At 40.5% G+C, this 24,374-nt stretch overlaps 1 protein-coding gene across 4 annotated transcripts in view; it reads right to left on the bottom strand.

Annotated features, from left to right (window-relative positions):
- Positions 1-24,374, bottom strand: part of RNF144B (ring finger protein 144B) — an 88,135-nt gene that overhangs the window by 44,060 nt on the left and 19,701 nt on the right. The window contains exon 1 of one of the 4 annotated variants that reach the window (XM_076330626.1): positions 6,441-6,931. The exons of 1 other annotated variant lie outside the window; for it this stretch is intronic. Coding sequence is in view for 1 of the 3 variants with exons in the window: in XM_076330623.1 (XP_076186738.1) it covers positions 3,732-3,767 (36 nt within the window). In the remaining 2 variants the exon portion in view is untranslated. Of the gene's footprint in view, positions 1-3,731; positions 4,105-6,440; positions 6,932-24,374 lie in introns of those variants that run through there. 2 more of the 4 variants (XM_076330623.1, XM_076330624.1) reach the window with 2 other exon arrangements.

Raw genomic sequence — 24,374 nt, 5'->3', positions numbered from 1 at the left:
CAACATGCTGGCTATAGCTTTCATGAACAGCATGTCTTGACTTCACCATCTTCACCGATAACAGCTCCAGACCAACACCAAAAAATACACCTTATCAAGTCCCAATTCTGGTAGCCCCACTCTGACTCACCCAATTGCCCTTATTTATGGTCTTTGAAGTCTGTCAGACAGGTACAGAATTTCTCATTAGGTTTTATATAAACAATTTAAACAAACAGTCCCTTGACTTCAGAGGGGAAGGGGTCCTTCAGAGGACTGCCTTACTTCAGAGAGGTTAACCATTCTGTAGCAGGAGCCAGATTCACATGTCCCAAATCGTTGTGCCTGGTGCTGGCTGCCTTTGGGACTCCAGAGACACTGACTCACTTGGAAACACGAGGCACAAGGATGCTCGTAGGTCCTGTAGTCGAATAGCCCAAACTCCACCGAAGTCAAAACTGTACTTGCAGGCACCAAGGACATTCAAAGAATCAGGTAAGCTGATTTTCCCTTGGAGGCTGAGCAGATTCCCCTAGAAATACATTAAAAACCACCCAGGTCTTGGGCAACCCACAACATTTTTTCTTTATTATAATAGAATAAGAGGAACCAGAAATGGGGAACACTTATGTCATTGTGCGCAAGTATCAACACATAAAAGAGATCTAGGAAGCTGCATCAACAAAATGGTTTTTATATAGCTACATTTTTTTATTTGAAAGTGTGTTTGCAATGCAGTTAACCTAGTCATGCTCTCAAGCCTAGAAATTTCTACTCAGCACCTCTGCTCCTCCCTGGAAGACTAGGAGTTGGAAAAGTCCCACTTCAGCAGGAAATGAAGGATGAGGTCCTTTGTAATTTGAGATACTATCTTTTTTTTTTTTTATGAGTGTTTTAGTATCTGCTAGCAATGATCTACTTTATGAATGTAATGCCCACTCAGTTCCCACTGAGCTGAAACCATTTACAAGAGACACAGAGAAAGACTGCTGAACACTATTTTCTTACTGATCAGCACAAAGTTATTTGGCACAAGCATCTCCGTAAATATTTGTCCAAGACTGGGTAAATTTGCAGTGTACGATGGCCCTCAGACCTGTACTTCTCTCTATCAAGTGAGAAGGCTCATAGTCTAGCGCTGGAGCTCAGCTGTGCTTCAGCAGAAATACAAAATGCTAGAGGCTGAGCTTAATATCATTGCTGTCTTTCCCTTTGGATCTGTTCTTTTTCAGTTTGTTCAATGTTCCCCTTCATAAGCAAAAAGAAGATTAATTTTGAGATGGAATGAATGTAGGGTTATTCCTGGCTGTTGGGTAACAAAGAGAATTTCTGAAGTGTATTACACAGGACTGGGCTTTGGCATGGGAAGCCAGAGGGAGAGGAGGGAACCGTACCCACCTCCCGGCAAATATGCAGAGAAAGAGGACAGATCCAGAATCGTTTTCAGCCTCATGAAGCTGAAGGCAATGTCTGCTTTGGTACATGCAAGGAGGTCCGATGGACCCAGTTCACAGTGACACTGGCAGCCTGCCCCAGTATTTTGTTCACGTGTGCTTGTGACATCCATGGGCCCGGAGCTGTAATTATGGTCTCAGATGTCACAGTACTACTAGCCCAGGAGATATTTATGGATCTGATACGTACACTCTATAGGCATTGTGTAGTTTCAGACACATTCAAGAAAACTCCCCACTCAAGAAGAGGGACAGCAAGTCTACAGCGGTTTTTTGAGCTACACATCAAAGCAACACACTCCACTGGGCCTCACCACCAAAAGTCACTGAACTGTCTGGACAGGGTGGATTGCAGGCACAGGGCTCAGACTTACACCACAGATACCATCAGAGGAATACTAATGAACTGGGAAACGGGTTAAGTATTAGAGCAGCTTGTTTTCCTGTAAAGTGACTTGCTGCTTTTCACAGTTGCATTTTAAACTTAAGATGATAATATGGGCAAGTACATACTTTCCTCCTCCAACAGAAGGGAAAGGCCAGATAACCACTTCCACACTGTTTATTTATTTCTGCAAAGCTTATGAAGCATTTAGAGAATATAGTGTAATCCATGAACCTAGCTAGAGAGAAACAACTCCATACTGTTTGCTGTTTATATTATTAACTTTTGCTCCAAAGGATACCACCACACAAACAAAATCACCAAAATGTCACCATCTGTGGGAAAGAAGACCGTGACTATCAGCGAGGAACACACAGGATATAGCTCAGCACGGGGAACAGAAACTATACCAGGTTGCCAAATGCTATTCCTACGTGCAGTGTAGGGAGGTTTCTGTGTCCTTGTATGAGCAGACAGCACTTCGTGTTAAATACACCCATCGGACAGCAAGACGCATGGGAGAAAAGGAGTCTGATTCTCATCATGCTGGCTTGGCTCCGGAATAGCTCCAGTTTTATTTTGAAGGAATACCTCCCACTTTACCACAGCTTTAGACACTCTGCAAACACACTCCTCTCAATCCATAATCTAAAGCATTACTTTGGGGAGCATAATTGCAGCCATCCCCTTTTCAATGTGCTGTATTTTTTCCAACATAGCTTATGTTCACTGAGGGAAGGATTTCAGCCACTTTCATGCTATGACAACAACCCATACACCCACTCACATTCAGGCATAGACAAGTCCTAAACAGGACAAGAATTGGGTCAATATATTTGTTTTGGAAAATATTTAAGGACAAGATTTTGAAACTTCTGTTTCCAGAAATGCTGGTATCCCAAACCCAGCGCTTGCCCTTAACTGAGACCACTTGCCCTCCAGGCTGAGTGTAGCCCATGTCATGTTGCTGTGCCTGCTCGCAGTCAGTTATAAAGCTGCATGGGGGTATTTCAGTCACAGCCTGTATCTCTGCTAAAATTTACTTCTTAAAAGCATTCAGTGTCTATTTACCAAGAGGATGGGAAGTCACCCTGTAATGCTTCTTTAACTATAGTCATCCTAAATATTTTACTACTTACAGTGCTCTCTGAAGGAGCATATTTGATACTGCCGTATACAGTAAGGAAGCAGAGTGCCTTTGTATTACAGAAAAAAAAAAGAGCTTTATAATAAGCCAGACTGAAACATCTTCATTACCGAAGCAGCTTTGTACTGAGAAAGCCTTATGCTGAGAAAGAGAAAGCAGTGCAAACATACCAGTAAATGCAATTTTCTGTTCTTAGTGTAAAAAAATTAAAAAAATGCAAACTAGAAAACAAATGTATTGTATATTTAGTATGTGCTTATGTAAACCACATAACCCTAAACCCTGAACAGATTAGAAGTGTACATCAACACTTATAATACAGATCAGCATATTTTTCCTTCACAATACCAGCTGTACGAGACTGGCAGAAGAAATGCCTTTAAACCAGGAGAAAATCTCTGTATTTTAAATTCAGGCTCCCTCCAGCTTAATCAGATGTGTTTTCAGTATGAAGGGAGTTCTTGTATATAAACTAAAAGAGATATATGACTGACAGTATGCCATCTTAGCAACTGCTTTCCACACAGATATGTCCCAATACTGCAGCACTTTCAAACACTTCACACAGATATTTCTTTAAAAGTTACACTGACAAAAGTAATTTCACCCTTTTCGGAAGTACTTGATGTCTATTTTATTTTCTGTGCCTTTAATAGTCGGGACTCCAAGACTTCCTTTTTGCCTCAGCTCTAAGCACCACACAGTTTGATTTTAGCCAAACCACAAATAACATTTATTTTAGCTCTTTAATCATTCTAGTTCTTACCTTTTTTTTAACTAAGCCTTTTCTACTTTCTTCCATCAGAAGCAAATGCTGGCTTTCTCTTGTTTTCAGGGTATCCTTTGCTTTTAAGGAAAAAAATAGGCAGAAAGCTGTATTCCAACATACCTTGAAAGGAGAGTAGCATTCACTGCCAGCTGTGTGACTTTTCAGTAGCTGCACTCAGACTCCAGCGTTCCCAAGAACCACGATGTCACAAACCCCTGAAGCTCACAACCAGGAGCGGTTGCTCTCGCACACCCTTCCTCTTCTCCGGGTATCTGACAGCTGTACACTTTTTAGGACTGCAGCAGGACTTGTCTCCCAGCCCCTCTGCCACTCTGATAAGTCATCCCCTCCCTGCTATTAAGAGCATGCTGCCATTATATCTTAAAAGCACGTCACAGCTTGTATGCAGTAGCTGTGGGAAAGCTGCATTTATTTATACAGGAAGCTTGAGTACAGCACTTCCTACTTCCCATCCGAGTCTCAATTCAACTGCAGGTGATTACTTAAACCCTGTCAGCTTCCAGCCAATGCATACCCTACGTTCTTATTTGGATATCTGTGCTGCTTTTAATTATAACTCCCATCTGAGCCCTGACAAGATAAAACTGAGAGGGGCAAGGCATTAGATGCGACACCCATAAAAAACCTCCCAATTGCCATTTAACCTGTTTTAGGGTAGCAGTTGTATAGCAGCTGCTCTACCAGCAGATGATGTTTGAAACATTGCTGGCTTATGCTTATCTCCACATGTAAAAAATGTCATCTAAAAGCAAAGTGATTTCTTCATGTTGGAGGGGAAGGGAGCAAAAATCTAAACTCACAAGTAAAGTAACAGTGTAATTTCAAATCTGAATGCTTAATGATGATTGTGCTCAGCTTATTCTGTCAATGCTAAATTTTGATTCTTTAAGCTGGGCTTGTGTGCAAGAGGGGCTGGTAATTCTACAGTTCTGTACTGCAAAGGTACGGCTGTGATTCACACCAGCCAAGCAGGAGGAGAAGGTATTGTTGTGCCACATGACACCAAACCCTCAAGAACTTTTCCTGCTGTAGGAAAGGTACCACACCCACAGATAAAAAGTACAGAAACATCGGAGTGCAGGGGGTGCAGAAAAACAGAGGGAGAAACAAGTATAGATGCTAATCTATAATTTTCTTTTTATGATGAAATAAGTTGGTTTTTTTTTTTCCCAACCTCAATGATTCTAAGTTTACTTTGTACTTCATGCAATTATTGCTGGCATTTTGCCTTCAGGACTGTGCTGTTAAGACTGATGTATAGGCATTTCTTCTGGGGTGTACAGAAACTCACAGCTGACTCTTTAGTTCTATTCAGACAATTATACTGCATCAGACTAATTTAAGGAAAAGGCAGAAAGCTCATGCAACTTTAATTCAGCCTCCTTGCACCTATGCATTACAGCTTTGCTTGAATTATCGTGACATACTCTTTTCCCCTCGGAATAAGTACAAACTTTATCAATCTATTTGACATTGGGTGTTACCTACAATTTTATATCTGGGGAGGGAAGGAATAGTCACCAGAAAAAATACAGCCGTTCCAACATGTGGAATCATGTTGATCCCTACGGTATTCATCAATAGGATTACAGTAGGATTAGGCAACCTAGAGCCATGTCACAGATATTGCCACTTGAGCTAGTAGAGCATTTCCTAGCAGTAGCAGACTTTTATCCTCAACAGCGACCAATCCTAGGCAGTACTCAAGAAACACCTGGAGCTCAGAGCTATTTTTTAGGCTGCAGAGCAGTAGTGGAAATGTGGACTTCTGTGTCAAACTTCACAATTAGAAAAGGAGTCTCCTTCAGTGGTTAGATTTTTATCCATCTTCTGTTCCAGTATGAAATAGCTTAAGCCTCTATCACTGCCTTTTCACTACCTCCTCTCTCCTCTCTCCCTCTGTTCCAGCTCCTGTATTTTCTTCCCGCAGCTGCTACCTTTGCTACTCTGCCTCCATCACATGAGTACTTGTTAGGCCACAGATGAAGCGCAGCAAGAAAAATCTTCCTGCTCTCAGCTCCTGTGCTCAGCACCACAGCACTTGAACAGCAAAAGGACAATTATCTCAAGGAGGAGAGTGGTGAGAGAGGGAGGATGAAGGAAGTCAAGTCACTCATGTAGGTGTAGGGAAAATGGCAGGGCAGTATGTCCAGAAGTAGAGCAGGGGAGCAGCCAGTAGCAAAGGCAGTAACAGCATCTCGCTTGGTACTTACTCCTTGCTTGCACAGTGAAACAAACACAAGCTTCACTGCAGTAGCCTCCACTAGTCAAGAGAAAAAACTGTGAATAAAGGCTAATCATCTTTCCTTCAGATAAATGATGAGGCCAGCTTGTATTGGGGGGGAGGGGGCTGTTCTTTTAAATTAAGAAAACTAGATTAGTCCATTAAAATGCAGATAAATTCTGGAAACTTCAGCTGTAAACACCACGTGATATTTTTATCTGGTTTCTACTATGTATCTCTATGCATAAAAGTTATAATGCGACTGCACAAACACGCAAAACTGCTTGCAGCAAAATTAATTCCCTTAAACATCACAGAATTGTTGAGAAACATCATGAATGCTCTTCCAGACATTTAATTTTCTGGAAAACGTTAAGACGTGCTTGTTCCAAGCACTCCACTTCTAGAGTATCAAATCCTAAACTATGGTCCCTGGATTTACATGCAGGACAATCACTCACCGATGCTCTGTGGACAGACAGCTGGCTATTCCCCTGCTTCCATCTTTGCTTCTGCGTCCGCCCCTATTTCTGTGCTTATCCAGGATCTCCGCAGCAAAGAGGAGCTGAAGGTGACGTGGCACTGTGCAAAAGCTCAGGCTATAAGGACTTGAGATGATCAATACTGATGATTCTTTCCATTGCCATCACCAAAAGGCATGAGCTAGACTGTTATGAGCTCTTCTGTCAAAATTATTTCTCTTCCAGCTATACCTCAAGCCCAGGTACTTCAGAGTTTCACAGAAGCACATCTTCTTGGCAAGCTAATTTTGTGAAGTGTTATGAGTCATGCTAAAATTGCTACCCAGCTCACATCCCTGAATCTCTTGACCCAGATTGATTGATTTCCTTTTTGAGCCAACAAAAAAATAAAAAATACAAGTTCGGAATGTCATACAATGCCAGTCAAGGCACAAGCAAAGCCCTCCCCATTTGTTTTCTTCTTCAGTAACAGTGATATAAAGCACAAAACTGAGAGGGTCCAATTAATCTTTTGGACACTTAACTGACGCTTTTATAACTCCAGGACTGGGGCAATGGCTCAGCCTCTGAGGTGATACATGCCAAAATGCAACATCACAGTGAATTTTTAGTTACTAGCCAGAATAAGAACAAAGGTTGGCATAGTTAATTACTAACATTGCTGTGTCATCCTTGCAGCTACTCAAAATACTTACAAAATGACTAAGCCGCTCTGGCATTAACTAAAATTACTAATTAATTTATGAGGTAGGTGGGTAAAAAAGTAATAGCATGACCACTGAAAAGATGTCTCACATCCCACAAACAGAATACCATTAACAGCAAGTGAAAACACTGAGTTAGTGTATAACTAACAAACAGTTTCATTCTAATTCTACATAAAGAACTAGGATTAGCCTGTGAGGGAAAAAAAGAAATTTTCACTACTCTGATTCACAGTTCTCAAGTAATAAAAAACAAATATCCTGAAAAATAATTGCTATCCATAGGTGTAAAATAAAAACAGGTTTTGTAACAAGTTTTCTAAAACCAGAGCCTAACTAAGAAAAATGTGTCTTTATCCAATTCACTAATTGTACATGCAAATTACCCATTTTCCTATAAAAAAAAAACCAACGTATTTATGTATGCGAGAGACAGTTTCACAAGAAAAATAGATACTAATGTGTAACATAATGAATGCTGAAAACAAAACAGAAAAGGTTTTTGCACAGCAAGTATACAAATATTATCTGAAGTTGCAAGTATGACACCCCTGATGTAATGCGCTAAGAATAGTTTTCTTCAATGGAAACTATTTTGAGGGGGGATTCTACCATCAAAAGTCTTTTGTGCTACCTTCATAAATCTAATGATTAAAAAAAGAATCTCTATTCAATATATGTATTTATATAATCACACAACAATGCTAGAAATCAGATGTCAGTGCAAAATATACAGAGCTATGTAATATTTTACCTACAGACAAGCTTTACTCAGGATAGGTACAAGAAAATCAGGATCACATCTTTTCCTGTTTAAATAACCCTATTGTTCTACAATTCTGACTTGGTATGCAAGTCACTTGCTGACAAACCAGGCTTGAAATCTTCATTATTCCCTTTAGCTAAGACATACTAAAACTTTATTATAAGGTGTTTTGTATTGGAGTGACATAAATCAAGTTAAATTATTCTGAAAGAATATTATGTACAAATCTAAAGAGCTTTTTATTTTACAGTAAAAAAGTGAGTGGGATGGCACACTGTCTACTGAACATTTATAATCATTATGATCTCAAAACGCGTGCATTTGTCTCAGACACAAAGAAAAGTGGTAGGTGACTTACATTCATCCTGCTCTATGAATAAGATAAAATGCCATTAAAACTGTTGGCACAGCAGACCATCTCCAAACAAAACATGATCATATGGCTTCCATGAAACTCTGTATTTCTTCTGTATTTTTTCCTGTGTTTATACTTTGAAGTACTTCCCGACATACTGGAAACTAGCTTTTGGTACTTGATCCATACAGAACAGCACTAGAGGAAAGAAACGTACAGCCTCACCAGAAAACAAGTGAGAAGACAGCCTGCTACCCCAGTGGGACAGCTGTGCTCGGGGTGCTTAGAAATCTCCGCTTACAGATCAAGGCCAATGGCTTTGATAGTACATTACTGGAGTTCCAGTGCCATTTGTCTTCTTGGGACTTGCAGGCACTAAAAGAAAGTGTATTTGCCCCCACAGGAAATCCTGCTGGTGGCAGAGCTCTATTGGTATTGCCACCAGGAGCGGGCATTTTGCCACCAGCAACTGAACAGCTCTACATAAATTTTTAACTGCTGCTAACTCCTGTCTGTTCACTAAGTAAGTGAAGAACCAGCTTGTGAAAAGAAAACAAGCTGAGTTGTTATGAGTCTGCCATAAATGAAATGCTGATGAATTGCCACTGAACAGCAAACATCCAGCCAAGGGGGAGCCAGCACAACACCCTCAGCCTAGGGCCCATCCTCGGCCACCTCTTTGCACTCAGATGCAGGGAAGAGACAGCTTACTGTCACCCTTCCCCTTGACCTTCTCCTATGACATGAGCTGTGCCAGTCATCGGTTCACAAAGCAGTCATGTCCCTCCCTGCACACGCAGTGAGCACAGACACAAACCCTCTGGATGGCAAGAAGAGCTGGCATGTCAGTGACGTGACGGCACTACTTCTAATCACATGGCAGCAGAGGACGCCAGACACCTCTCAGGCTCAGAGGCCACCCTGTGCAAGCGGGTCCAGTTCCCCAGCTGGACAGCACACGTAGCTTCCCCCAAACCAGCACCACCTCGTGAACTGCTGGAAAGAAGTAAAATAAAACCAAACAGCTTGCTTTGTTCTCACGTTCATGTAACACATGCAGATGTGCAGTTGCTCAGTTCATCTGAGGATCAGGTAACAGGTGAGAATTTCTAGCTGTGAAAAGAGTAATTTATCAAGTAGCATCGAGGGGACCATATTACATACACATGAAGGAGGAGACACTGAAGTTGTCCTCTTCTCCTGCTCTCTCTTAAAGTAAGCAGACATTTTTAACAAGAGTATATAAAGATTGCATGGGAAAAACTTAAGGCTTGGTTAAATTAATTTATTTTCTATTAACTGTGCTCACAGCTAGCTTCAGAGTATGGCACAGACTTTCAATTATGCACAGATTTTTTTTTTTTTCCTTTTGACTGTGTGCCCAAAGTAACACAATCTGTTGACTTTTAACCAAGTGTTTTGGTAACGTACCTAGAATTGCAGTGATTCCAGACGTCAGAATCACCATCAGTTTAAAAACTGAGAGGGCAAAACCATCCTGGCAGCCAACACAGGAACTTCCTCTGTAACATCAGAGGTCACTAACCTGTCCTTGTCATGAGAAAAAAATGTGCACGCTGTTTTCACTTCTCCATTTCTACTGCTCCTTCTGTCCTGCCTCAAGCTCTTAACTGCCCTTTTTTCGAAATATTAAGAGACAGCTTTATTCCTTCCAACCCAAGCCAGTCTCCTAGGTGATGGCTTTGCCTTAGCCTTGTCAGACTCTATCTACAGGCTTAAAAGACAGCTAGAATGGGGGGCTTAATAATACATTTCAGCCCAGACCTTGTTGTTTTAACTATACCTTCTGGAGTCAGGGATGGGCAGGTCAGAGATGAGATAGAGCTGAGGCACCTAATTTTATGGTTATAAAAGCCAACGACAGGACTTCCACAGACATCTGACAGGCAGGACCAAGGTGTGGAGCTAAAGCATACCTTTGATTCATACCTTTTCTTTAGTATTTAGGTATGACACGGACTTACCCTTTGATTAATTCAGAATGAGAAATAGTTTCCACGTCGAGAGGGGTTACTCCAATGGACTGGTTATGCAGGGAAATGCTGGAACTGAAACACACCCATAGAGGAAAACCAAGAACTTGTCCCTCTCTCCCAGCATCCCTCTCCTTAACTCAACTTCCAGGGAGGGTTCCCCACGCTGTTCCCCTCATCTTTATAGTCTCCTTTCTCTATCCTAGTTTACATCTCACCCATTTATGGTGAGACCAGATGTGAAAACGTTTGTCCCGATCCACTTTTCTTCCTATAGAACTTAATCATGTGGTTAGACAATCTCAACTAACAGAGTTTTTAAGGATTTCAGCCTCTCGGTGTGCCACAGCAGGCCTGTTTGAGCGAACCTATCTTCTCCCTGCTGTTTTAGGCTGGCCACCTTTGCAATGGCAGCATCCAACAAGGACACGATACCATTTCCCCGATGAGAAGCAGCAACATCTTAAAATGCATGCAACTGTTTGCTGGCAGTCATCTTATCATATCACAGCTGTAGTAACAAAATCCAGGATTGTTCCACATTTGGGTCCCTTGTTAGGATAATGATAAATTTTTTTTCCCCTCCTCTGCTCAGAGCAGAGAAGACAGCAACTACAATAATGTCCCTGGAAGGACATCTTTAACATGTAGCACCTAGCAAGTGGTTGTTAAATTCAACAATCCCAAAATTAGCATAGTGGGAACTCAAAAACAAGCAGATTGCTTGCTTGCTGCAAGTGACGTTAAGGATTTATGCAGTTGCACTGAAATAATTTGGGGCGTTTTAACTTCATGCTGTTTATTTTTGTCTCTGTTACATTCAAGTGCCAGGTAAGTTTATTAAAAATAAGTGCTTTTTACCCAATAAATTTTTAAAAGTCTCTTAGAAAACTAGGTATACCCATTTGGGCAGAGAGAATCTCTAGCAAAAGAAACATAAGTTTTACGAGACTGAGCAGGGGCAGAAGGGCAAGAGGCATACCAAAACCTTTGCTTTTCCAAACACTGCTAAAATCCAGGCAAATAGTGTTTTCTGCTTCACTGCTATCTGCGGTCATTGAAGAAATGACAAGTGAACTCATCTTTTTGTTAAGCATGACTTCATCTGTGAAAATCCACTGGCTCCACTTAACTCCCCTATACTTGTCAGAAAGAAATTTAAACAGATTTAGACATATCCTCCAACTTTTTATTTTATACATACTTATGTATTTCCTGGGATATGACAAAACAAACTATCAGGGGCAAAATTTATCAATAAATTTGTTCCCACAGAGAATCACTTTGCACTGTATGATATAAACAAAGCTTTGAAGTGTGAACTCTGAATCTGTATAGATTCCATGAGTTTTATCTTTCTGTGACCAGGGTACATGAATTCAAAGCGAAGAAAACGTGCTCAGTGAACTCCGCCTACAAGTAAATAAATAAATTTCTCCTTACATTATCCTTAGGATAACTGTCTACATGATTGCAATTTACAAATCTGGGGAAAAGGCAATTTCCCAAGTCACAGGGAGTGGAAATGCTGCATTGTGGAAAAAGAAAAAGAGGCTTTAGACAAGAGTAGAAACAACTGGCCTACTTGCATGGAAAAAGTCCTGACATCTCTCTCACTTCCCATATGACCAAAGTTAGGTCAGCTCCCACCTGCAAGAGGCAGATGGGAAGAAACTTCCAGGATCTTCAAGTCTGCCAGGGAGGTATGAGAGAACATGAAGTTTAAGGAGGAACAAGGGCCAAAGGCAGGGAAACCATTTGACTCTCTTGAATATGAAATGAACAGCATGAAGAGACTGAGCATAACACTCTCCTGTTTCTCTCACTGCTTTTGGTTGATGCATAGAGTACATTTGCTATACTGAAAAAAAAGCAAGTGATAGGGCAGAAAAATCATACACACAGAATATTTCTAACATTGCATTAAAAACATACAAAAAAAGGAAAAGCTATTTCAATTTTGCTAATTGATTTTTTTCCTTTCTAAGACCAGCTCTTAAAATAACCTTTTAGCTTTGTACAACTTCACGGCTTATTGAGCAACATAACCAAAAAGATGACAAACAGCATTTCCCAGTAGCCTCACAGAGAGAAAACTCAGTGGCGGAATCCAGACATGTAGCATCTCCAGAATCCCTCTTGGTGATCACAAACGTCTTGCCAGTCTCTGGGTGTCCCAGGGAACAAGCTGCTGCAGGCTTCAGCTGTGAAAGCAGCAGGAAGCACCTCTCTGGGCTGACGAAACTGGAACAAATACACTGCTTCCTACTGAGCAAACCTCAGAGAAATTATCCAGCACAACTTGGTAAGAACCAAGAAGTTCCACCCGAGATCCTTTTGAAATATGGTGATCATCAGAATACGCCACAGAAACAGGGTTTAAAATAATGGCTTCTTGTCTTTGGGTTAAAAAAATTATCAGATCATGATGTGATATGTAGCACCCAAACTTTGTACATGGAAACAGAACTTGGAGAGCAGGAGAAGGTAACTTATTTCCACTATGGTTTTATTCCTGATCGTATTGGTTTAAGGATTTGAAGAGTTTCTGGCAGTTCTGTTTAACTGTTTTTTTAGAAATAGTTGTTTCTCTCCCCCTGAGCAAAATGACAGGAAGCATGAATCAAGACTGTTTAAAAACTAAAATAACAACTTCCTTTGTCCTTATTGATAACATTTTTGGTTTTGTGACCTGAGTGGATATTTGTGTGTGTGTTGACTGTGGGAAATCTTTTTCCAGTGACTCACTATTTTGATGTAATATTTTACATAAAGCCAACAGTTGATCTTTTGTGTCATTTCTTCTGTTGTCAATGGGATTAGGAGAGAGAGGAGGGAACTGAAAAACATGTAGGAAGAATAAACAGAATTAATGTTTTACAGGAAATTAGATGGATGTTCTGCTGCAGTTAAATTTTCACTAAACACAGCAGAGTATGGCATGAATGGAGATAGTGATGGTGAAGGAAAAATTCCAAGAATCAGCTTTAGCTCTTTGATTGTCTGTCCAGGAAACACAGAAGTTACTTTAGCTTCCTTCAGCTGGCAGCAAGTGTACAATAAATCTTTTGTCATTTAGTGATAACCCGAATGTGCAACACTCCATGTACCACGATGTTTTGAGTTTGGATACTATTATGGGCCAAGAGGCCCATCTGTCACTCTGTCCAGACCACCCAAAGTGTGTTAGTGGCATTGCATCAAGGTTTAAGATTCCCTCACATTAGAGTGTCCCCAAACTGATGACCAAGATCTCTGCTGTCTCTGTACCGTCAATAATTTTATTTTTTCAATTGAAAATTCTATGGGAAGATTACAAAATGCTGATGAATTTAAAATAATGAAGGGTTTGATTGTTGTACCAGTGTTTCCAGGCATGTTGCTGGAAAAAAGTCAATGAGAAAATTACTTTCCTCATCCAGAAGGTATTGTAAGCTATGGTTTTCTTCGGGAATGAAGATTTATTAATTAAGGAGATTTTATGCTCCAAACTTGTACGTGAAGAAATGGGTGAGTAGCAAAGCTAATGAATCCTGGTTTCTAATGATTTGTGTGCCTTAACACTACTAAAATAACCCCCAGCTCCCTGATAATCGCTTACAATGTGCCCCTGGACCAGGGGCAATGCAAGTTATGACTTGCATTGACCCACATGCATGCTGATCCACAATTGACCCACAAGCCTCCTATATGATGCTGGTTTTCTGACTGGATGCTATCAGAAAATGTACAACAGTGGAGCGCTGCCTGCCTTTTTACATCAATGGCTCAAAAAGTTGTATGATCTACATGAGCTCTATTTCCCTAAGAAATTCGGTTAAGCAGAAGACTTAACTCAGCTCAAACCTTTAAGGATTAAACTGATCATTTCACAAAATCATAGCAAAAGTCAGTGCACTCTACCGGGTACTCTTCAGACTTGTGACTAAGTACACCTTTATGTTTTGTGGTTACCCTTCTGTTTCATCACACACAGTAAGAAGAAAAAAGGAAAAGCTTTCATTCGACATTCTGGTTTCGACCAAGAGAAGCCAACTTCAGGACTTCTGCAATAGGCTTTCCACCTCCTTAACAAAAAATACCTGCAGCACAGATACAAGATTTAGATTTTTTGTCTAGGCTTTGCCACAAACATCCTCTGACCTTGGAAAAGTGCATTAATTTTATCATCTGTAACACAAAAAAAACCTTACTTCCTTGTGCCCCACGTGTCTTGTATACTTTGTTGCAGACTGTAAAGTGTCTTGCATTTCCAGGCTAGAATGATTCAAGCGCAAAGCAGAGAAACATGTATGTTCAACAGGGAAATCTGAAGTGAATTAATAGAATGAAAAGTTAGTCACTACAAAAAAAAGTTTTCTAGTGAGTATCACTGATCTGATGAACTGGATTATATTTGTTTGGAAGATAATACAAATGATCATTCAAACAATACAAAGTGTCTACACGTGGCGCATTTTAATCTTGCCTTAGCTACAGTAGAATAGATAAATGCCATACACATTCTAAGCACTTGAATACTAGATGCTAATACAAAAATGAATACTAAATGCCTGCAGAGGAGCCATGGGATCACGAGGGGCCACTGATACCTCTCATTTCTGAATCTCTCCCTGAGTTCTTCCTTCCAACTTCCCACCGTCTTCCCTTTGATTCTTCAATGTATGCCACGTATGTCTTGTTATCTCAGCCACACAAAGACTTTGGCAGGCAGTTCCTAAAACCTCCTGACTGGTCATGCATGCGCTACCTGTCCAAAAGCTGGCTAGATCTACTCTAAAAGTCTAAATCTTTTCACCTTTTCTTCAGAATAATTATTTCACTCAGCCAACAAAATCCCAAATATCCCACTGTGAATATGGCAGTAGTTTATGATTTTTTGTATCTGTAGAAATATATAACATGCTCCAGTGTATTTGATCTTGTTTTTGCCTTAAAGGCTTTCTTTGTGAAATGTGTTGAACCAACAGTTTTTCTGTTAGTATATACATCTGAGTTCCTGTTTTACTGGAAATGTAATATGCATAACCATGATATTTTTATGCTTGTCATTAATGTGTGCATAGGATTATCAGAAGGTAACTCCTTTAGGTAACACCTATTTGACAATTCCTAACTGCTAACATTTCTACTATTAAAATGCAAGTAATGATAAGAGGCCGTATTTTGTGAGACTGTGAGCTAAATTACGTAAGTAGCCTGGTAGTATTAGATTTTATCTTATGGATTTTCTGTACCCTACTTCAAACTGTGGTCCCCCTGCAAGGCATCACCCAAAGAGGCAGGAAGCTGTACGGTCAGAAAGAGCTCATGGCCTGAGTTGCAATCAGTGGGTACAAGGAAGAGTTGTGAAACAACAAGAGAAGTAAGGCAAAAAAAGTGTGACTGGAAGAAGATACAAGCTACCTTTGTACACAATGAAATGATTCAGAACATTTGACACTTCTTCTTCAGCCTCCTTTCCTCTTCATCAAGAAAATAAATAACTGCAATTCTTGACCAATATTAACTCATCATCACTGTTGGCTAGCCACAGGTAGAAGTCATAGAGGAAGTGAAGAAGTTGAATGAAGAGAAGATGTTTCCCTTATGAATAACAAGACAAGGTGCTTTCTTTACAGAAGGGGCCACATAAAAGATCATAACAACATGAGCAAGGCTGACATCATTGGCAGAAGATGAGGGAGCAGCAATGAGTTCTGGAGGACCTGAAAAGTAGAGAGGAGAAGCAGCAATCCTCCCTGCTGGAGGGCTATGGGAGAGAGGGCACTCGGCATGAGCTACAGGCCAGCATACGCACTGAACAGCCACAGCTGAACAGCCACAGCCACCCTCACAGGATAGTTGATGGTAACACCTAATGCCTGAGAAACACTAACAACCAAACCCACACATTTCCTTTCACTGTTTCCAGAATTGCTCATTTTGTCACTTAAAAAAAAAAAAAAATCTGCCCGAAAAAGCTTTTATGAATTGGGCAGAATGCTTTTCCGAACCCGAGAGTCACATGAAATACTTCAGCCTCAGTTGATCTCAAACATTTTTCAGTCACCTTATTTTATCACAAAGCTGACAGCTCCTGCATGGCATTAACTGAAACATAATTATTGGGAGATTTTTTTCCCCCCTTTTCACCTTTTCTCAGTTCAGCCACCAACCCCTTCCCCACTTGCCCTCTCCCCCTCAAAAATCCTCACTGTTTCAGACAGGTCTGTGGAGAACCTGTTTTAGTAATCAGTAGGGTGCTCCAATTGCTTAATCATGACACAGATATTGCTAATACCTCACTGCGGAGATATTTCTGGTGGGGTTTGTATTTTGCTGTGTAGCCTTCCTCCACAATGTGAGCCACCTTAATAAAAGCAGCCATTTTGCTGACACTCACAACTGAGAGGAACTTTCCCTGGCATTTGTAATTGGAGCTTCAGTAACTGATTGTCCTGAAAAATTATTTGAAGAAACTATTCTAGGAGGGATTAGCTCTTGGTTAGGAGCTAGAAACAGAGTGTTTAAATGCCATGAAATCAAACAGTGCTCCACAGACCACTCTGGAAGAACAGCTCTGCGTGGATCAGCTTCCTGAAACACAGACATAGAAGGATGCAGAGAAGGCTCTAGAAAGCTTCTGCCTGTCTGTTGCTGGGGTTGGCAGTGGCCAGGCAGATGGGTTACTCATCCCCTGACCCAGCCCCCTTGCAGAGTCACACAAAGCTCCACCTTTCCTCAGATACAAAGTCCCAAACCCTGCTAACACAATCAGCAAGGGATCAACTACCTCAGTCTTTGGCTAGACACATTTCTCCTTTTCAAAGTCCATTTGAGCCATTTAGTCGTCATGAATGCTGCCTTTATCAAGCCTGCCTTCAGTCAAGTGGCAGATTCTCACTACTACCTGGCAGAGCAATTGAAACCTAACATGTGCAGAAGGGTACTCCACTCCCCTGAAGCTCAGACCTCCTCTTGAGCATTGCCTTGCCGTGTTTTAGACTCTGAGAAAGCTTTTTGCCTTTGAGGAGTGTCACAGGCTCCAGAGCTGCTCCTCCATTTCCACCTCCTCTTTCCAAGTGAGAACAACTTATCTTGTTCCCAGCCAGCCCCAACTGAACAAGCTCTCCTCTTTTTTCTTTTTTTTTTTTTTGTCTCCCAGTCCCTTCCCACCATACTGACACCCACTACAAAACACCAGATCAGTCCATTTGTGCTCCCTGCAGCTCTTCAGCCTTTTCTGGGCTGTGCTACATTTGTAGACTTCCTTTCAGGAAAAATGCCCCATGTTGGATAAAACTACAGTAAAACTAGCAACAGCTGACAGCAGGGTCTAGCCTGAAAGTCAGAAGGCTCACACAGCACATTATCGACATTTGGAGTGTTAGAAAACCTTTAGTCAAGTACATATGCTATGTACTGTGATCATACAATTGCATTACTTGTCTTGATATCATGCGCAAAACAAATCTGATGGTTGCTAATGAGCTTTTCAACTTCTGTAACGGCAAAATCACTAATGCACGCTAGCACTGTGTGGGAATTTTCAATAGGCTTTCCAAGGGGAAAGAAAAGTGATAAAGAACCCTCTGCTCTTGTACCCCATCTCCTTCAAAAAGCTGCTGAGCAAACTGCTAAATGAACATGCTAAGGTCACCTGAAAACCAGCTCTGACCAGTTATTCAGTGGCTCTCCAAGAACAAAATAAATATTGAATACTTTAAAACACTGTTCATATTTAATATTTACCCTAACTTAAAAGGGGAATAGTCAATAAAATAGGAGACTACCTAGTCAAAGCTACCACAGTAAAGAACCAGAAAACCTTAAAGAGAGAGTGAAAATTTAAGAGCTGTTGTGATAACTGGATAGCGTCTGGCATCAGGAGACTGAAGAAAAACACACTGCTGTGTAAAAGGGGTATAATGTCTGAAAAGGTGCAATTGGGACCAGCTATCACAGGGTTTAACACATTATCTCTTCAGACTCCACCAAACAGGTTCATGAGGATCTTTGTTAACTGAAATCAGATAGACACTGCTGGAGGAGGAAGTTACTGGTGTTCCCAACTGCTCACTTGCGGGATAAAAGCCTTTGAGATCCAGACCACCAAACAGTGCACCAAACTACAGTTTACCTTTTTTTTTTTTTTTGCCAGACTGATTGTAGCTTGCTCACTAAGCCTCATTCACTCCTCCCTCTGCCTTCCTTTTATTTTGCTTCCTCTCTTCCCCTATGTTACAATGTGCAGTATAATGTTGTTAAACAACTACATTTGTGAATGTTAGCGAAAAGTATCCTTTTGAATTCATTTGGCGGGAACCAGCAAAGGAGTTGCATACAAGGACCGAAGATGATTTTCTCCATCTCCTCCGAAACTGTGGCTCCTCACAGGTGCATACCAGGCTTGATTTTGAAATTCCCTTTTGATGCAACTACAGACCAGTCTTGATTTTAAAATTCCCTTTCAGTAAAACTACTGCCTGTGCTTTCTTTTAAACTATTGTGAAGAAATATGAACACAGAAAGCTATATTTTTATATCAATATTCTAGAGGCACATAAAAGGGAATCTAGCTTTGCCCTCATGATTTATACTGTCAATAGAAAGCTTTAACTAAGTTACAGTAATATTATTCAGTTGAATTTAGTTTGTTGTATAGCAAACATATGTGAGCTATAAATCTCAAGAAACAAACAAACAAAAAAAATCTATTTAGCTGTAGGCACTTTTATATCACCAGTGGGCTTAGGTATGCTTTCAACATTTTGTCTATTCAATGCTAATGCCAATGGATTAGGCAGATTAGATATGCCTACCAGTGCAGCTCCCCGATAAATTACAGGCTTTCTATCCATAGCAGGCCCTCAATAATTCCATTTTCTGTGGAAATGAAAATATATCTTTAGAACAAAACAAAGCACTCGGTCATCGAGCCATCCACTGCAAGTTTTGTTAGTATCTTAAGAATACAACTATATGCAGAAGCATGCCTACCATTCTGTAAGTCACCCTGGGAGCAGCAGGACTAATGAAGCCTGGTTTCCTATGGAATTACGTCCTACATTTAGCACCCATGGTGTAACATGGTTCTTGAGCCGTCCAGTGCAACACAGCTACTATTCCACTGTATCGCCCCAAGCTCCCTCACGGCAGTCATTACTCACACAATACCTGAACTCCTCCATCACGCACACAGCTCTCTCCGTCCAAGTGTCCTCCCACAGCATTCCTCCACCACCTCCTCTCCACATCTTCCCCCTTCCTAGAGTCACCACCCTCATCCTTCCTCTTCCACCCAGCTCCTGCCAGCCTAGTGCTACATCTGTGCTGATGGGTGACCATTGGCAGCTCAACAGAATGAATAAGACCTGACCTCTGCCTCCTCCAGTTTTGCAGAAACCACTATAAGTTGGGCAGTGAGACCCAACATCATTAGAGGGAAGATGGACGGACAAAGGAATAGATAGGGTGGTTGCACACACTGTGTTTTCTTCGGAAGCTAAAAATCTAGTCTCTTCCAAAGGCTATGGGGATGCTCCTTGGCATTCCTTTTCAGGAAACACATCAGCATGACAGAGTTATCATAAAATTCATCTTTCAAAAATGTCCTGGCATAATTATTTTTCATTGCGCAACTTCTGCTTTTGGAAGCTTACTTACACAGTTAACTCAAAACAGAGAAAATAGCCAGTAAGTGTGTTGCTGAGTTTTATGCATTTTATTGAAGCCTTTAAGAAGCCATCTAAAAATATTAGTGCTGCTGCCTCAGACTGAGGTCCTCAGCCCTATCTTCCACCTAACAGAAAGGCATGACAGAACAGGATGCACTATGCAATTCCTCAAAAAAAAGATGGGCTTGTGGCACATTTTTCAGTTTCCTCTAGCTGTGAGAGATCAGGGTGATATCAGCGAGAGATTTAACATGTTTTTGGCTGCTGTGTTATGAGAGAGGTCTCAACAGCAGTCAAATAGGTTTTGTATTTGTATTTTTAAACTGTGTCATGGAGCCTAAAGCAAAATTTGCTCTGTGGAGGAAACACGCAATCCAAAAAAGTATGGAACTCGGCAAAACCAACATGGATAGTTGGGGGTGAGCCTACAGGATCCAGCCTGTCTTTGGGAATCTTTGGACAGGCTGTGCCTTGAAAATTATATAAAAGGCAGAAACGGAAAAATAGGGACACAATCGTGAATATACTAGATTTAGAGAGCATGCCTGTATGCTTTGCATTGGACTAAAGGTTATTTTTTACCACCACCCACGTAAAATTTCCCACTTCCAGCTGAACTACTCAGCTGAAAACTGGGAGCCATCAATTTTAGACAATGGATAGAGAGAATCCTATCTCTATATATACCTCAGAGAAAACTATTTAGCTGTGATTATAGTGGCCAACACCCACTTTCTTAGATTATCAATAAGCTGCATTTCTATGAAAAGGGATTAGCACTAATTACTGCTGTTTATATGGCTTAGTAGATACCTGTGGATTTCATAAACTTAATCAAAACCACAGACCTCTCCAGCATTTCCACCCCTATTGGTATATAGCAAAGTAACGGGAACTGGTTTTGGACCATTACCACCAGTTTCTACTGGCAGAAGTCGGGGCCTAACATGAACACTCTGCCTGCACAGCGCTTTCTTCCCTTCCTTTTCTTTCCTCCCCTCTTTACAATCCAGGAACACATTACCTTTTCCTCTAGAAAAAGCCATGCCTTTGAAGGACAACATTAATACAACTTGTTCTAAATGAAAAGGGGCATTAAGGCAAATAATACTATACATGAAAGAGGATTCCCCACATTTGTTAAGACCCCCAATTGAATTTCTTTCATCAGAAAGACAGAGCTCTGAATGTGCTTTTAATTTTTGGTTTGTTGTTGATGATTAAGCTTGGCATAATTTTTTTTTTATTTACAAAATGTCAAAATGATACATTTAATTATTTTTTCAAAATGTTTTTAACAGAAACGTTGTCGAACATTCCTTGTCTAGAACTAGTTTTTGTTTCAGGATTTATGTAATGCAGAACAAAAAAACTCTCCTTCAAAGAGTCCTGTATCAATCTTAATAATAACTAATTGTAGTAGTTTATAATTTATCCTCAGACAAGTTAACATTTTAGAATTACTTGACTCTTCTAAACAGAAGCCTTTATCTTCTAATAACGTGAAATACATTAATCTTTCCTGATTCTATTTGGCACAATTTAGCTTCCTCCTGAAATGTTGCAATTCTCGGCAATTACTTTAATCTTGCTCTGAGACCTAGAATTGCAAAGGCTAAAAATATTAAAATACACTATTTCAAGTAAGAAGTATATAAATTAATTCACACTAGCAAGAACTGAGTAGAGTTAACAAATGAGCTCAAGCTTTCAAGAATCACAATATTTTGTATTCTATTTTGTATTCAAAGCCTAGTCAAATAGAACTAACCATGACACAGAAGACTGAAATAATTTTTAAATATATTCTTTTCACTGAGCATTCAGTTTGTTCAGCTTAGTGCTAACACAGGCTCTCCTTAAATCCTAGGCTGCATTCATGGGATAAACTGCTGATTATACCAAAGGAACCTTCTCCTTGCCAAAGTATTTGATACCTGGCTGGCATTTTCACTAGCCAAGTGTGTTTTGCAAGCTTTATGAACTGTGCTGCAGCCTATGCTATTTTAGTTCTATGATAGCTAGAAGTAGCAGCTGAGACAGATCCAAGCCTGTCATTTTCTAATCTAAGTCACCACATGCATCGTGCTTCATCAGTGATGAAAAGTAGAAATATAGCAGCCGGACATGTCTTAGGCTGAATAGTGTCTTTGGCCATATAGCGTCCAGAACACATTTTAATGAAGTCTAATGTCCGTAGCTCTAATTCCTTTTGTGTGCAGCAAACTGAACTACACATACAGACTCAACGCAGACCGTGCATTTATCCTCAAAGAGAACCAAAATGACTTTGATTCTGGTGGTAGTCAGGTATAACATCAGCAGTGTTTAGGGAAAGAGAGCCATGCTATCCTCCACAGAATCACTTCAAGGCTCTTCAGCAAGACAGGCAAAACTAAATGTTACCGCCCTGAGGATGAGAAGAAATTAAGTAATTTTGTCCTCATCCCAGCAATATGCAACTTGGGAACAGCAGCAGAGCGGGGGTATATGCAGGGTGCAGGTGCTAGGAGCGGGGTTATGGTAGGTGGTGAAGTTATTAGACTGCAGGGGAGTAACGTTGAAGACCTGGAAGAGGTCTGGAGGGATTCCCAAATATCCCTAGGGAGTGGGTGCCAACAAGGAGTTACAGGGTTCTGAGTGGGGGAGAAGGTTTAGGAGCCATCGGGCATGATTTGGGCCTGTAGCAGGTTTTCTTCTCCTCTTTCCCCCCTAACTTCCCACCCTCCTCCTCCCAGTCTGACATCAGTACAGCGGACACCTCTGCCTATTACTTTTCAAAACTGTATCCTCTTTCCCCACCTCTCTCCTTGCAGGCAAAGCACCCTAATTCCCCTCCCATCACCCTTAGATACTGTTCTCCATACATTCCTTCTCTCCCACTTCCCTCAGGAGCTTCTGGCACATAAGAACAGTAATATGAGCTTGATGGGACTTGGAGGAGAGAGAATTATAAAATGGATCAACGATGTTCTTTCCCTGCTCTCTATGCAGGCTGTTCTGGTCAGTAACACTTCACTCGCCATCAGCCAGAATTTTCCCTGACCTGTTTAATTCCTTGTAAATGCATAGCCTCCTTTTGGATAATGGATATTTTGAGTCACCAAGTCTCAGGAATCTGAAAGAAAAGCCAAATGGAAATATTCCCCCCCCCCCATCTTGAAACAGTTCAAATAGATCTCCTGCTTTTGTGCCCACTACACCATTACATTTCTTTACTTCCAAAAATTCCACTTGGAGGCTGAATGTTTTGTACAGAACAACCACACCAAGGGCTAAAAATAAGTTGCAATATACTTGTGGCTGGAAGCAGTACAGCAGGGCGAGGAAAATCCAAGAAAATGGGGAGTGTTTGACAGCCAAAGAAAGTCTCTCAAGTAAAATTACTCTGCTGCTGCCAATATTATTTAACACAGAAAAACCTCCACTGGTTTCTAGGACATTGGTCCCACGAACCAACTATCTCTCAACCTACCTTTCCAGTCTCATTTGCTTCTTCAATGATTGACTTGCCATAGGGAAAAATATGCCCTTCATTTTTCTAAACAAGCAACCTACGCATTGTTCTCTACAAACTCTTCTCAAAACGAGTGTGTACATTTGTGTGTATGTAAAAGCTCTAAATTTCAAAGCACAGTTGTATTAATTTTGGTGCATAATTTCAGGCTTCCCTCTGACAATATAAAATTATGCTGCCTAGAGTGATGTAAATTGGGTATCATAATAACTAATTCAATTTGTAATGTCTCTCCCTTTAATATCAATTATCTTCTACAACACCACAGTGTCATTGACTAGAACAAATTATGCTCAAGAACCACTTTAAAAGGAAAAATCAAGAGGATGTATGAAAAAATATATCTGATTACAAAGACTGTGTAAACCGAGACAATGAGATCACCGTTCCCCCTACAGCTTATAGTATTTTAGTGCTATTTTACGGTTTTTCCCATCAACATAGAGAAGGTTTTTCAGCTTTTTTTTTCCCCCCAAATGGTATCAGTTGACACTGGAATAAACACACTGGGTCCAAATTTCAGTCAGTATAAGATGACAAAGCCTTTCCAGGCTGCACTAGAAATTCACACCAGCTAAGAATCATTCTTGACATCCACAAAATGTATAATGTTTGACCCTTTTTTGAAAAGCAAGTATAAAACAATTGAAAAACACTTTCAAACAAGCACAGCTACATTTTACACTCACCTCTGTGAACAGTGACCATGTATAGTACAATGAAATGCAAATTTGGGCTTCATAATACAAGGGTCACTATAAATTAACTACCACGTAGGGAAAGAAACTTAAAGGTGGACAGACAAGCAGAAGGAAATATAAACCACGTAGTTATCTTAAAATAAAGCACGTGGAACAGGAACATGAAAAAAATCTTGACTGCTAATCAGAAAAATGTGTAAAAATTTAAACCAGTTAG

The sequence above is a fragment of the Aptenodytes patagonicus genome, chromosome 2 (assembly GCF_965638725.1).
Source record: "Aptenodytes patagonicus chromosome 2, bAptPat1.pri.cur, whole genome shotgun sequence".
NCBI classification, from domain to species: Eukaryota; Metazoa; Chordata; class Aves; order Sphenisciformes; family Spheniscidae; genus Aptenodytes; species Aptenodytes patagonicus.
This window is presented reverse-complemented; position numbering and strand designations above follow the sequence as displayed.